Genomic DNA, 15,845 nt, shown 5'->3' with positions numbered 1-15,845 from the left:
ATTGTATGTATATTGAATTTGCCTGTGTCCAAAGAGAAAGAATCTTGAAGCTACCAAAGTTACTATTGGTTCTGCTAGTAGCAAAGTGGTCTCTTATTTGGCATCTAATAATGGGTAAAATAGAAAGTTTATTGATTGAGTGAATTGATGGGTGTACAAAGCATGATGTTCCATTAATTTATCTTACACATAAGGAGAAACCAGTCAGTCTTTTTAATAAACAAAACTACACTGTACATACCTTATTTCTACTTTATACAGGTTGTGTACTTATTATATTATTCCTGCTTTTATGATATGTTAGTGTTATTTCAGGTTTTATGTGTTATTTGATACGATTTCGCAGGTTATGTTTTGGGCCTAAGAAGGCTCAAAAAATTTTCCATATTAAATTAATGATAATTGCTGCTTCTCCTTATGCTATTTTGGTTTACAAAAGGTTTCAAAGGAACATTCTACTTTCGAATTACAGGGGGAACCTGTATTTGTTTTCTATACTTTGAACTTCTTTGTCTTAAGTGTGATTATTTAAAGGTTTTGTCTGACATTTTTGACAGCATTCATTAGATGCCCAGTGGACATCGGTTTATTCCAATTTAATTAGCATGTTTAAAGCATCTAATGATAGTGAAGTTGGGTCTAGAATTTTACTTTTTATTTTAATAAATAAATATCAAATTCAAGGCATGTGGTTTGAAGAGCCTTTAGCCATATCATAAAAATGTCAATAGAGGAGGGTAAGTCTCTATTCATACTAACCCATTTCACAGATTGGTTTATAAGAGACAGAAAGATATTACCACTTTCAACGGCCTTGTAAAATTACATGGATAAATAAATAAACACACAAATAAATAAATAAAGTTCAGGTTGTGTGTCAAATGTTGTTGTTTTTTTTTTTCAGAAGGGAAGTTCGAGTTCAATCCTGCTCAGTAAACGTTAAGTGAGAGTAGTAGAAAAGAAACTGTTATTTCCTCTTTAAAGTTTCTGCAGTGTTTGTGGTTTGGTTGAATTTAATTTAACTCCTCTGATGTTATATGAGAAGAAATGGAAATAATACTGGTAAGAGGAACTGTACCTTTACTTTAAGGAAAGAGTTAAAAAAAAAAAGAGAGAAATACCTTCTAGAATTCCAGATGATATAGAGCAAGACCCATGTCCTGTCTGAACAGTGGCTGTGAAAGGGAGACCCTTGCGTACAGTATAAAATGACCGTTTAGCTAATGTTCTATGGTAAATTTAATTATTTATATCGGTCCATAATATATTCATCACATTATAAACCCATGAAAAATTTTAATGATGAAAAGAATAATCTATAGTCTTACGTTGGCTTCCTACTAACACTGGGAAGATGGTTAGTCTAATTTCCTTGTTTCCATTAATAAAATTCCATTTTCAAAAATTCCTAAGAGCCATTCAAAATTAAACCTGTGCATAATATTGACTCTTTTAAATACCCAGTAATTCCCTAACAAGTGTATTCAGTGCTGGCACAACTTTAAGTATTCCTTAATAATTACTTCTCTTTTTGGAACTCATGGAGTCTGGCAACAGTGTAATTATTGTGTTATCTAATATGAATCTGCCTTTCGCATAGTCTGCTGTTTGCCACACAACTTCAGCTGCCTATATATGTTGTCAGAATTGCAATGATGCAATCTTCATATCTAAATTAATTAATACAGGAGTCTATAAACAGTCTAGTATAGCCTTGATCAGTCTCGTATTACAGATGTTGATAGTGATATGGTCATGAAAACCATAACCAAACCCTCCTTTATAAACATTATAATGAAGCGACTAATAATTATACACTATCTTCAATTATCAAAAAATTATTTGCCTAGCATTAAAATGGCTCTAATTGTCCTTTAAATACAATGAGTAGGCGATTAAGAATTATTATTAGGAGCAGGCAGTGGACAAAGGGTCTATAATTTAATAAATATGTAAATAATAAATTACTAATTACTATCTGCTTATCAATTCCAGTGTAATTTACTGTTTTCTCCAGCTACTCTTTTAGACTCTACATATATTAATTAATTAATTAATTCTCTTAAAAAAAAAAGTACTCCATCAAGTTAAAGAAGGAAACTATAAAATTTATAAATGTTAGTAAAATTATCGTAAATTTAGTAAACTTAAGGGACTTTGACTTCTAGAATTCTGTAGATCTCTGCTGTCATAGAAATAATGCAGCTTCATCTTTATTTTGAGACTAGCTGATCTATCATACTACAAAATACCAGTAAATATTGGGCTTGTTAATTTACATTTATGGATATATATCATAAATAGTTTGGATTTAATTTTCTTAAAAAGAGAAAAATGAGCTTTTTCACTGTAGCACCTATGACAATAATAGCTAAATAAGTTAATGCATAATTAAGAAATGTCTCTCAGAGAAAAATTGACCTGTGTTGCATTTAGAAACAAGCAAGAATTGAGGACTATTAATATCTGAATGTGAACTGGCATTAAGCCTAAACTGATTATTGAATTATGGGAGCATCAATAAAAAATATTTATTGAAGGCCATAATAATGCCTAACACGTTATTCCTTTTTTTTTTTTTTTTAGTTTAAAGCAATAATAGTTATTTGTTTACTCTTCTCAAATTTTGTAAGGACTTGAGGACAGCTTGTCACTGATCCATGTCACGTCAGCAAGGGTGGCTCAACTGAGATGGGGAAATCCACTTCCAATATGCTTTGCTCATATGAACAACAAGTTGACACTGTCTTCTGGGTGCTCAGCTGGAGCTATTGGCCAGAGCTTGTTCTCCTCCATGTTGCTTTGGCACAAGGTTAGGCTGGGCTTTTTGTTACACAGTGACTGGCTTCTAAATAGAAGAAGGTAAATCCTAAGCAGGCTTGCTTTCTGTTGACCAGCTAGTCATAAGACAAGTCCAGAGTCGATGTGGAAGATCATGCAACGGTCTGAATACTGAAAAGGAATCTGGTTCATTAGAGCCCAAAGTAATAGTCTATCATGGAAGAATGGCTGGAGAGTTGTAATACATAATATATGCACTGTCCTGCCTTCAAAGAACAAACTGAGAAGAAACCTTGTAAATACTAGCAATGTTTTACTGCACATCCCAATGGATAGATACAGAGGACAAGCCTTGACTCAGGATGATTGTTTGTTTATGGTATTTTATTATTGGTATGACAATTGAAAACTAGAAAAGTGTAACCACAAGCTTAGTAACCACACCACAAAGTGGTACAGTTAAGGCTAGGGCCCAGGAGTGCTTATTTGCATCCTGACACAAACTTATTTCTTGCTCTCAATTCTACAGTCAAGTCAAGCCAGTGACATGTTTCAATCGTTCCAGGCTATTATGTTACTTTACTTGTTCGTGTAACACATTATGTCCTTAGGCAAATCCTTGCTAGGTTTCATTTTCCTCACTAGTCAAACAAGGAAGTTGGATTAGGTGATCTCTATAGTTCCTGCCAATTTTACCTACATATCAGTATAGCTATAATATTATATCATATTATATCCACAATGTGTTCGCTTTTTGATAAGCACGTTCCTTTAACTAGTCGGAGTCAGGAAAACTAATTGAAAACTAAATAGTGAATCTAAACTTTCTCTGGGCATATCTATTTGTTCCCTAATAGGTTCTGACTGTGGAAAGTGAGGTGGCATGCATTAGGCTGGTCCTTCGTTTTGCCATGGAGAGCTCTTTACTGTGAAACTTGCTCTCTTCTTTGATCAAAAGTTTGGTTTCTGCATTATTTATCTTACAGTGTTGCCAAGAAGAAAAAGTGAGATCAGAGAAATGGAAGTACTTAGATTTGATGATGGACAGTTTTTTATGTCCCTCTGACCACACACAGTTCAATTCTAACATTTTCACATCAGACTTTGGTAAAAAGAAAGAGGAATTCGCCCTCGGATAGATTAGATAGCCATTAACTTCTGAGTACTAGCTAGCCCTACCCACATGAAGTGGTGACTTTGCACTTTTTCATCTTTCTCTGTTGCTAAATCTGTGACCCTTTCAGTGACACCTGAAGCGGAAAAAAAAAAAAAAAAAGCAAGACATTTTTAAGAAGCAGTTCAAAATGTCTCTTGCTGTAATTGTGGCTTATTTCCTTTTCCCTTCTTAGAATGCACCAATTATATAAGGCTTCTTTTTCTTTTGAACTTTAGTTTCACTATTGAGATTGCAGCAAACTCGCCACGCTTGTCTGATGAAAACGCCTGGATCTGGACTAATGAAAAAAGGAATGGTTACCTGTAGTCAGAGTAAGTGAAAGTATATATTTTAAATTCCTTTTAAATTCCTGCTGGGATAAGCACTCTCACATTCGTAAAGCTAGAATGCATGTTGGTTTTAATGTACTTTGGCCTTTCTTGGATCTGGTGTCAGAACCATTCAACAAGAAGAATGGAGGGAAAAGGAGATGATATGGATATGGGGAGAAGTGTATTATAACATAGTACAAATAACAGCAACAATTTCTAATTAACATGATAAAACATTTTCATGCAGTAATTAAATTTTTTTTTGTAGAGTTCTATACATTAGGGTAGCTATGGAATTCATTTTGTAACAGACTTTTTTAAAATCACAATTTTGATATATATGCCTTACTTAAAACTTATTGGATTTTGTTAAATAAATTTAAATTTTTTAAAAAATCACAACTTTGTCTTAAAGATACAAAGCCCTGTGAACTTAAAACGGCTTTTCTCTTTTTCTCAGTTTTCTTGGCTAGAGAAGAGACAGGAGCTAGCTTTTTAAGATAATGTGCTTGCAAAGGAGAAACGTTTCAGCTATTCTTAGGAAAAAGAAAATGACTTTCTTTGGCCTAACAAAGGAAAAGGAAGAAAGATGAGAAGTGGAAAGAGGTTCAGATGTATAAAAGGATCAGAAATTTGCATCGGCAAATGTGGGTTAAGTCTGATGGAAATGGAGTGAGCCTTGGCTAGTATAAGTTTCAGGAAGCTGCCTCCCAACTTTGCAATATGATTTTGTGTTGGTGTGTGTCTGTATACAGTGTATCAGTATAAATTTAGGAGGGAAAAAAATGTAAAGTTTACAATCCAAATTATATAAGCCAAACTGTAACTAGTGGTAACTCTAAGGAGCCTGGCTCCAGACTCTATGTCCAAAGCATGATGCAATATTGTCTGTCACTTGGAAAGAGAAATATAAGCCTATGCGCTCTGAAAAGTCTTTCCAGAATTGCAAGGCCAAGTGATTCTGTTTTTCATTTCGTTTCAGCTTTCTTTGTTTCCGTTACATCTCATTCAACTATTTGTTTTCACTCTCATTTCATCCTCTAACTATATTTTTGTCTATTTTACTGAAGCACATTCTAAAATAGCTTTTTTCATATGAGTTCCATAGTTATAAACTTATTGAATCTTTGCCTGTCTTAAAATACTCCCCCTCCCCCCATTATCTTTAATCATTCAGCTGGAAATAAAACTTTACGTTCAAAATAATTTCCCTGGAATGTTTTGAAAGCTTATTACTATTGTTTTCCAGTGGCTAATGTTGCCCAGAAAATTTTTTGTATCAATCAGATCTCTTCTCTTTGGAGTTATTGATCATGTGTTTTCCTGTGAAGGTTTTAAGATTTTTTTTTTTTAATGAATAGTCACAATTCTTAAGTTTCATAAAATTTCCTCTGTGTATTTTTCCTTTTTCACTCATTCTACCTAACATTTACTGAGTCTTTTCCATCTGCTAAAGCGTGTTTTTACTTCCAGTCTTTACACCAAGTAGTAGGGTGAAGTGACCCATAGACTCCTCATAATTCATGGCTTTTTTTCTTCTTCTTTAAAATGAAACTGAAAAACAGAGCATTTTTAAAGGGATCTGGCCTCCTTAAATCTTCATTTAAGTTCAGGGAAGATACTGGTTGCTTCCCAGCCTGTCAAGACAGCATGAGTCTGTACTGCATTTCTCCATTTAACCAAAGGTTGAGTTGATAAGGAGCTTTTTGAATCTTCCTATGAATTTCCTTGAATTTCAATTGTTTCACATGCTTGGCTCTCTTTACCATTTCCTTCTTGTTTAATAGCTGTGATTTTTTTTCCTGATATAATTCATTTTGTATAGATTTTCTTTCTAAAGTAAAAAGCTACAAAATAAATAGTTATAATTATCAATTTATAAATCATGGATTATTGCACCGATTAATAAAAATACTAATAATATTAAATGCTGCTTTATTCCAGATACTGCAAGACTTATTTCCTTTAATCTTCAAAACAACCTATGGAGAAGCTACTCTGATTATCTCCACTTACAAGACGAGGAAACTAAGGCCTGAGAAATGAATTAGCTTGCTAGAGGTTCTAGGATCAGAATTTGGAAGGTGTAATTCCAGGGTTTGTTCTCATAATTGCTATGTTTCTCTATATCTTCCTGATTTTGTGATAAATGTCTATTCACATAATTATAAAATTGTAAATAATATTTATCAACTTTAGATTTTCTGAATTTTTTCTATACCAACTATGTCTGACTTATCATAACTTTAGATGAATGCTAAAACTATATCTTGACGATGTCAAGCAATGGTATAGATCACAGTTTTAGGAAATATAAGGATGGAAGAAGTGTGTAGAAAATACAGGGGTGTACATTTCCTGTGTCATGAGGTGAGAAGTCAAGAGATTTTGTCTAAAGTTGATTGATCAATAAATAGAGTTTTAGATATAGTCTTTAAAATGATAAGTGTGACAATAAATTAAATTTAAAATAACTAAAGAAAAATTATAAGATGATGAAGAAATAGTATAATTAAGTTATCTTTATAGTGGGAAGAAAATACTTAAAGTTAATAAATGGAGATATTGAAGCAGCTGCATATTATATAGGTTTGTGAAGGTGACCATGAGAATTAAAAATAGAAACTGTCAAGAGATTACCTTGGAACATTGCAACTGGGGTGGAGATGGAGAATGTATGTTCTATTTTGTCTTCTGTACTGTTTGAATTATTTCCATATGATGTACTACTTGTATAACGCAGGCTTGTATATCATAAGAGTTATAGTGAAAAGATCATAAATAGTCACATTTAGTTATATATTTTATAAGGAATATTATATACCAATGCATGTGAAAGCTTGTGTCAGTAATGTTGTCCATTGCTTTCTTATGCTTCTTTGATAGGGCAGAATCATGAGATGGAGACTGCTCTGTCACATCTCTTCTCTTTTGGGACTTTTGCCCTTTGGGATACTGTGTACATCTTCTACCAAGAAATGTGCTGTGAGGCATGAAGTGGCTGACTGCAGTCATCTGAAGTTGACTCAAATACCTGACGACCTCCCAGAAAACATAACAGTGTTGGATCTTACCCATAATCAACTGAGAAAATTACCACCTGCCAATTTTACAAGATATAGCCAACTTACTGTCTTGGATGGAGGATTTAATACCATCTCAAAACTGGAGCCAGAATTGTGCCAAAAACTCCCCTTGTTGGAAATTTTGAACCTCCAAAACAATGAGCTATCTCAGCTTTCTGATAAAACCTTTATCTCCTGTATGAATTTGGTTGAACTCAATCTAAAGTCCAACTCAATCCAGAAAATTCAAAATAATCCCTTTAAAAATTTGAAGGTAAGAGGAAAATGTCATCTTCGGTCAATTATAATCTTAATTTTAAAGAACTATCTCTTTTGCTTTCTCCCGTTTGAAAATAAAACTTAGATTCAAGAGGTAGAAAGCAGAGAAAAATCAGAACATCCCATGAGGAACACAGCAAAAAGTGCTCAAAGCGCCAAGTTAATACTTGAAATAATGAGAAAAACAATGAGTCCAAATTCTGACTTAAATAAAGCTAACGCATTGATACATGGCAAATTGTTCTACTAAAACTTACCTACTCTTGATTGTAGAAGTCTCCTCACAATATTGCTTTTCCAGTGGCTAGTACTTTTTCCTTTAAGTACTTTGCTTGAACACCCCACAACAAAACAAACAAAAATTAATTTTATATAACTATCGATCATTCTCAGTATAATTTTATGCATGACTAAGTTCTACTTGTACTGTTTAAAAAAAATCTTGTTGTTGTAGTTGTTTAGTTTCAAGGCTGATGCATGGCACTATATGTTCAATAAACCACACAAACATTCTCTGCATCATCTGTAAATGCTTATTATAAATAAATGCTTGTTATGAATATTCCTTATATCGTGAATAAGTAAGCTTAAGTCCTTTTATTTCGGTAGGAGAAATAAAGTGATTCATGATGTAAGAAAGCAAATTCTTGCAAAAATGGCATTTTCAATCACAACAAAGCTTTTATTAGTCACTACTGTCAGTTTTCTGACAGTAGACTATGTTAGAATGAGTTATTTATAAGATTCGTGTACATTGAAGAAAATCTTTTTTGATGGCAAGACTCTAATTTATACACATGTTTTTTTCTCCTTTCAGAATTTAATTAAATTAGACCTATCTCATAATGGTTTGTCATCTACTAAATTAGGAACTCAGCTCCAATTGGAAAATCTCCAAGAGCTTCTATTATCAAATAATAAAATTCACGTACTAAGCCGTGAAGAACTTGATTTCCTTGGCAATTCGTCTTTAAAAAAATTAGAGCTGTCATCAAATCAAATCAAAGAGGTAAGAAGTAAGGTAAAATTATTCTGTTCCGACTTTAAGTGTGGGCAGTCCCTAATTATGTCACACGAAAAAGAATCTAAAGTTTCCTATAGAAAGAGATGATAACCTTTGACATGTCTTCCAAAATCCTTCACACTGACTGATTGGGCCATTGACGTCATCCTCCCAAGAAAGGGACATTGGTAGCAATTAGAAGCTGGGGCTCTGCTATTAAATGGAGTGGGTTAAAATCCATTTATAGACTAGTACCTTGACCTTGAAGAACTTATTTAACCTCTCTGGATCTTAATTTCCTCACTTATAAAGTGAAATTAATACTATCTATAGCACAAGATTTCTGAAAAAAATTAAAATGGTCTGATAGTTAAAAGCACAGGCTTTAGAGCTGGGTTAGCCGACTCGGGGTCTTGGCTTTATCTCTAAATAATTGTGTACTCAGGCAAATCATTCAAGTTTTTCTCTGCTTGAAAATTGACATAATAATAACACTCCATAAGACTGTGTGATAAAGAATGTAGCACAGGGCCTGGCATGTGAGTTCTCAATAAATAACTAGCATTAGATTATTATAAAAACCTTCCTATAATGGGGTATACCTAACTAACCTTCTCTTTTTGGATCCATGATCTTCAATTTGTTAACCATTTTCATATATAAGTATTTCTATATTTTATTCCTTTACAGCCTTAGAATAAGAAAATTGCACATCCTAAATTAGATCAAATTTTTGAAAGCTGTATTAATTTTCAAACATAAAAATAGACTGTACAAAATTACCCTGACATAATAATTAAATATTTTATGTAAACTACCCATGTTAATTTTTAAACAGCATTTTTCTTCTGTTTAGAACATCTGTTGTTAGAATTTTATAAAATCTATAAATAATGGGGGGGGGGAGGTATAAAAATCATCCAAAAGCCCACAATCTACAGACAACCAATGTTAGCCTTTGGGTATGTTTATTTCTAACCTTTCTTCAAGTAATTAGAAAAACAACAGTAGCTGAAAGTCATAGAGTACTCAACTATATGTCAGACACTGTGACAATATATTTATTTGTATTTGTATATGGTCTGTAACCAACTTATTCTTCTCATCATTCTACACAGGAGCAAATTGAGATGAAAAAATATTAAGGAACTTGTTCAAGGTCTTATAGGCGACGAGCTGGTGACTGAGCTGGGTTTCCGCCAGTGCTAGACCAGAGCCTATCTTATTAGCTGTGCAATATCGTGTCCCTGAGGGTGTACCCTGCCATTTAAAAAGCAACATTATATCACGGACATTCTCCATGTCACTAAGAAATATTCAGAAACTTAATTTTAGTTACTGTAAAATAATCCTATCATGTAAATTTATAATACTTTAATAATGTTCTGCTTTGCAATTCAACTCATTTTCCGTGTAATAAAGCACACTTTCTTCTACATGTCTAGCTTTCCTTCCATTAGTCCTAACATCTCGCAAATGACACAGTAGAAGTCAGAGCCTATTTGCTCTCCTGGTGTTTAAAGGCCAGGGACTGGCTACTCTCTTCCCTGAGTTCCTTCTGTCCCACCTTCTGTGCTCTTGTTCCAGGGCAGGGTCCCAGAGCAGCCAAGGCTTCCTGGTGAGAGGATGGGGGCAGAGCAGAAGGGAGCTGAAAACATTGTAAAGAAATGAAGTCAGGAGAAAACCGTATTGGAAAGACAAAGAGAGGTGGAACTCAGATTTACAGAAGGGAAAGCGAGTGTCACTGTTTCAAAACAAAATCCACCCATTTGTTCCACAACGATCACTGGGAATAGTGGTCACCAAGACAGAAACAAGCTCTGCCGCAGTGGCGACTTTATGAAGTTTAATTGCAATTTATTCAGTGTAATAAAGTAAAAGTACTAGGAGTACTTAATCTAGACTGAGAAGTCGGGGAAAGCCCGGATGAAGTGACATCTAAGCTCAGTTATGACTGCTGAGTAGAAATTAGCCTGTGGCCAGGTGAGGTAAGGGTTTGGAGCCGGATGTGGTGTTACGGGCACAGAGTAAGGAGCTGTGCATTAGAGGGACAGAGAGAAAACCCAGAGAAGGTGGTGAGAGAGGAAGGGAGATTGATTAAAAAATTGTGCTTAAGCTTTGCAAGGATCATGTAAACTCTGTTGTGTTTTGGTTATTAACTTCCTTTTCCCTCCTTATCTTTAGTTTACTCCAGGGTGTTTTCATGCAATTGGAGAATTATTTGGTCTCTCTCTGAACAATGCCCAGCTGGGCCCCAGTCTCATAGAGAAGCTTTGTTTGGAATTATCAGGCACAAGCATTCAGAATCTATCCCTGAGCAACACCCAGCTATACAGAACAGGCAATACGACTTTCATTGGACTAAAACAGACAAATCTCACCATGCTCGATCTTTCCTATAATGGCTTAAATGTGATTGGCAATGATTCCTTTATTTGGCTTCCGCATCTAGAATATTTCTTCCTGGAGTATAATAATATAGAGCATTTGTCTTCTTACTCTTTTTATGGACTTTTCAATGTGAAATACCTGAATTTGAGAGGATCTTTTATTAAACAAAACATCTTCCTTGCTTCACTTCCCAAGATCGATGATCTTTCCTTCCAGTGGCTGAAATGTTTGGAGTATCTTAACATGGAAGATAACAACTTTCAAGGCATAAAAAGCAATATGTTCACAGGATTAATAAAGCTGAAATACTTAAGTCTGTCCAACTCCTTCACAAGTTTGCGAACTTTAACAAATGAAACATTTGTATCACTTGCTCATTCTCCTTTACTTATACTGAACTTAACCAAAAATAAAATCTCAAAAATAGAGAGTGGTGCTTTTTCTTGGTTGGGCCACCTAAAGGTGCTTGACCTCGGCCTTAACGAAATTGGGCAAGAACTCACAGGAGAGGAATGGAGAGGTCTGGAAAATATTGTTGAAATCTACCTTTCTTACAACAAACTTCTACAACTGACTAGCAATTCTTTCGTCTTGGTTCCAAGCCTCCAACAATTGATGCTCCAAAGAGTGGCCCTTCAAAACCTGGATAGCTCTCCTTCACCTTTTCACCCTCTTCATAACTTGACCATTCTGGACCTAAGTAACAACAACATAGCCAACATAAATGATGAACTGTTGGAGGGTCTCAACAAACTAGAAATTTTGGATTTGCAGCATAACAACTTAGCTCGCCTCTGGAAACACGCAAATCCTGGTGGTCCTGTTCATTTTCTAAAGGGTCTTTCTCATCTCCATGTCCTTAACTTAGAGTCTAATGGCTTTGATGAGATCCCAGCAGAGGTCTTCAAGGACTTATTTGAATTAAAGAGCATCAATTTAGGATTGAATAACTTAAACATACTTCCACCATCTGTTTTTGATAATCAAGTCTCTCTAAAGTCATTGAGCCTTCAGAAGAATCTCATAACATCAGTTGAGAAGGATGTTTTTGGGTCAGCTTTCAAGAATCTAAGTAATTTAGATATGAGCTTTAATCCATTTGATTGTACATGTGAAAGCATTGCCTGGTTTGTTAATTGGATCAATAATACTCATACCAACATCTCTGACCTATCAAGCCATTACCTCTGTAATACTCCACCTCAGTATCATGGTTGCCCAGTGATGCTTTTTGATATATCACCCTGCAAAGACAGTGCCCCCTTTGAACTCCTTTTCATGATAAATACCAGTGTCCTATTGATTTTTATCTTTATTGTACTGCTCATCCATTTTGAAGGCTGGAGGATATCTTTTTATTGGAATGTTTCAGTGCATCGAATTCTTGGTTTCAAAGAAATAGACAGCCAACCAGAGCAGTTTGAATATGCAGCATATATAATTCATGCTTATAAAGATAGAGGTTGGGTCTGGGAACACTTCTGCCCAATGGAAGAAAAAGATAAAACTCTCAAATTTTGTCTGGAAGAGAGAGACTTTCAGGCAGGTGTCCTTGAACTTGAAGCAATTGTTAATAGCATCAAAAAGAGCAGAAAAATTATTTTTGTTATAACACAGCATCTTTTAAAAGATCCATTATGCAAAAGGTAGGTGAACATTGTGAAATTTTAAGTGTATACTTGTTTGTAAATTCAGCTTTCAAATATTACTAATATTATCACTCATAATTCAAATAATCTTAAAAATAAAATCAAGAAAAAAACATAATCTAATTTTTAGTGACAGATTAAAGTAAATTCTAAGGGGAATTGTAGATTTTAAAGCTTTTGGCTGTTACAAACTGTGTATCAATATGTAACTTAATTCATACATTTTTTTTTTTTAACTTAGATTCAAGGTGCATCATGCAGTTCAGCAAGCTATTGAACAAAATCTGGATTCCATTATATTGATCTTTCTCGAGGATATTCCAGATTATAAATTGAATCATGCACTCTGTTTGCGAAGAGGAATGTTTAAATCTTACTGCATCTTAAACTGGCCACTTCAGAAAGAACGGATAAATGCCTTTCATCATAAATTGCAAGTAGCACTTGGATCCAGAAATTCAGTACATTAAATTTATTTAAAAACTAAATTGGGAGGTGGGAGGTAGATGGGGGAAAATTTTTAAATCATTTCTTCAATTAAAAAAATAATATTTTTTTTTTAAAAAGGCTAAATTAACCAAAAAGCAACTTCCCTAATTTAAAAAGTGTCATGGTAAATTTAACTTGAAAATAGTGTAAATCTGTTTATTCATATTTATAGGTGAGAGTATTAGATCACAATTCTCTCTCTAATGTGGAAATGTATATCCTTATTTCAGGCCTTTTCTTACCAATTGACTTAATATGGCCAAAAATAAACATATAGGAATATACTGTACTAAGAAATGTACACAACTGGTTACTGAGGCCAATGAAACTTAAGAAAGTTTAAAAATATTCTTCATTTAAGAAAAGTTAGTTATGTAAGGGTTTGTGATAGCTACATTTTGTTTTTTTGCATGCACTCATATTACAATAAAAAATAATTGTTTCAATAGATACAATGCTATTTCAATTGTAAAAGAGTAAGATATATTCCCATATTTTCAAAAGTTTAATTACAATATTTTTTCAATTGTAAAGCTTATATTTTAGTGGTGACTATCACAGTGTTACTTTTGTTAAATGTTAAATACCATTTTAATATACAGACTCAAGAGCAGAAAACATTTGTAATTCATTTTGATTACTTAATAAAATAACTAGCTTAATAAATACTTATATTTTCCTGATATTAGGATTTCTGCTATGAGAAGTGTTAAAAGAAACAATTCTCATACTTAAAAATATTGCAGAAAGGCTCACTTCATGAAGGTTAGTTGGTAGCTTAGCTTTGTGGATTCAAAATATTGGCCTCCCCTTGTCACAGACTCAGAAGATAACCCTGGCCAAATCACTTGATCCCACTGGCCTTCTTTGACTCATGGTCTTGAAAATTATAAAGGTAAACAAAATCTTAGATAGTCTCATATAATAGTGATGATGATCATGGTTTAATACCTTCACATAGAACATATTATCTTACCACAAAATAATATGCTATGTATAAATTAATCCTTATGATTATTTTAAGTTTTATTTTTGTTTAACAACAAAAAGACTTTAATTATTGGAAATACACAAGAATGGCTTTTTTTTTTTTTTTGACTAAAAATGATGATGTTTATTACTGGCTTCCATCATATAAATCTTCGCTTCAAGAATGGTTTTTTTAAAACCTGTGTAGTTCTGGCATTTGAATATAATGGAGAGTTAAAATTCTAGAGCTGAGTTAATTTCTATGCTTAAAGCACTCATTTGTTTAATTTGGGGAGCATTTGTGATGTTGCATATTGGAACTATGATTTAAATAGTTCAGTAGTCTCAAGACTAAATTGACATAAAAATGACATATCTGGAAAAATTAATATGCAAAGAAATGCTGGTCCTAAAGGAGTCTACAGTCTCCAACAACGTGAACGTATGGAGGACCCATTCTCCCTTTCACATTATACACAACACTTACGCGAGTCACTTGCTTCATGACTTATCTGTTAAGATTCGTTTCTACCTGTGAAATAATGCTGTTTTATCTTGGTATCATAAAATAAAAATCATAACTACTTTTTTTCTTGATGCACATTGTATGTTATATATCAGTGTTCTCACCTTCATTAAAATATTTCTAAATTAATTATTAATATGAATAAATCTATATGTCATCCATTTCTAAAAAGCAGAGCAGGAAGTATCTGTTTTCATTCTTTTTTTGTTTTTGCTTATGAACGAATGGCTTCAACTTAAATTAAGTTAAAACGTATTTTTTAAAAAAGTTGTTTAATATGTAAGAGGTCAGGATACACAAGGGATGATGTATGTAACTGAATAGAAGTAAAATTAATTAAAGGTATAAGCCTTGACTTGTGTTTGACCTACAAAGGAAGCAATATTCTGCACTTCTGCAGGCTGTCCTTTATAATTATTCTCAAGGGTCCTTTTATCTTGGATTCGAGACAAAAAGAGTTCAGAAAAGGATGTTTGTCCGACTTGTTTAATTTCCACCAGTGAATTGACTTGTTTGGGTGCTTTCAGGGTGCCATAATGTAATCTGTTCACTCTAACTCTTTCCTGATTTTTACTTTCAAATCAAAACCCAGCTGAATCAACATTATTGAATTTAAAATAAATCTAAGTATTCAGATTTTACCTAAAAATGACACTTTTTAGCTTGAAATAAATAGTAGAGACAATCAATTTGTTGATGAGGAGGGGAGATTTTAATGCCATTTATTTAACCATGTCTAATTATTCAAATGTCTACCTTAGATTATTTGTAAAAGAGATAATAGTAAGTGACCATTAAAAAATGTGAAGATGCTCCAAATCAAGTAGTTAAAAAATATTTCTTGTGTTCTATAGAAACAGAAAGTAGAATAGTGGTTGTTTGGGCTCAGGGGCCGGAGAAGGGAATAATTTCAAGTGGGAACAAGAGATCTTTTGGGGGAGATGAATATGTTCTAAAATTGGGTTGTGCTAATGATTGTATAACTATGTTAGTTTACTAAAAATTATTGAATCATATACATAAAACAGTTTTATGGTATATAAATTATATGTTATTAAAGCGGTTAAAAACATAGTATTCATGGAGAAGCTGTGTGTGCCTAGCTCTGTGCTAAACACTGTGCTTTATGAAGGATATGAGGTACATTGTAGAACATGGGGCAATAGGAGTTAGGGTAGGAAGGGATTCTCAAATATGGACCTGGA

General features: G+C 33.5%; 1 protein-coding gene across 7 annotated transcripts in view; it reads left to right on the top strand.

Moving 5' to 3' along the window:
- The window catches only part of TLR3 (toll like receptor 3), a 28,047-nt gene extending 12,755 nt beyond the window's left edge, over positions 1 to 15,292 (top strand). For 2 of the 7 annotated variants that reach the window (XM_016143922.2, XM_016143920.2), the window contains exons 2-7: positions 4,174 to 4,269; positions 6,214 to 6,366; positions 7,156 to 7,608; positions 8,431 to 8,622; positions 10,801 to 12,653; positions 12,898 to 15,292. In XM_016143922.2, coding sequence (XP_015999408.2) covers positions 7,165 to 7,608; positions 8,431 to 8,622; positions 10,801 to 12,653; positions 12,898 to 13,126 — 2,718 coding nt within the window. In that variant the 5' untranslated portion in view covers positions 4,174 to 4,269; positions 6,214 to 6,366; positions 7,156 to 7,164 and the 3' untranslated portion in view covers positions 13,127 to 15,292. Of the gene's footprint in view, positions 1 to 2,793; positions 2,813 to 3,869; positions 4,270 to 6,213; positions 6,367 to 7,155; positions 7,609 to 8,430; positions 8,623 to 10,800; positions 12,654 to 12,897 lie in introns of those variants that run through there. The other 5 variants (XM_016143921.2, XM_016143925.2, XM_016143924.2 and 2 more) reach the window with 5 other exon arrangements.
- Positions 15,293 to 15,845: the final 553 nt, after the last annotated feature.

This window comes from Rousettus aegyptiacus, unplaced genomic scaffold (assembly GCF_014176215.1).
Source record: "Rousettus aegyptiacus isolate mRouAeg1 unplaced genomic scaffold, mRouAeg1.p scaffold_m13_p_11, whole genome shotgun sequence".
Lineage (NCBI taxonomy): Eukaryota > Metazoa > Chordata > Mammalia > Chiroptera > Pteropodidae > Rousettus > Rousettus aegyptiacus.
The sequence above is the reverse complement of the archived record's forward strand: the minus strand, read 5'-3'. Positions and strand labels throughout refer to the sequence as shown.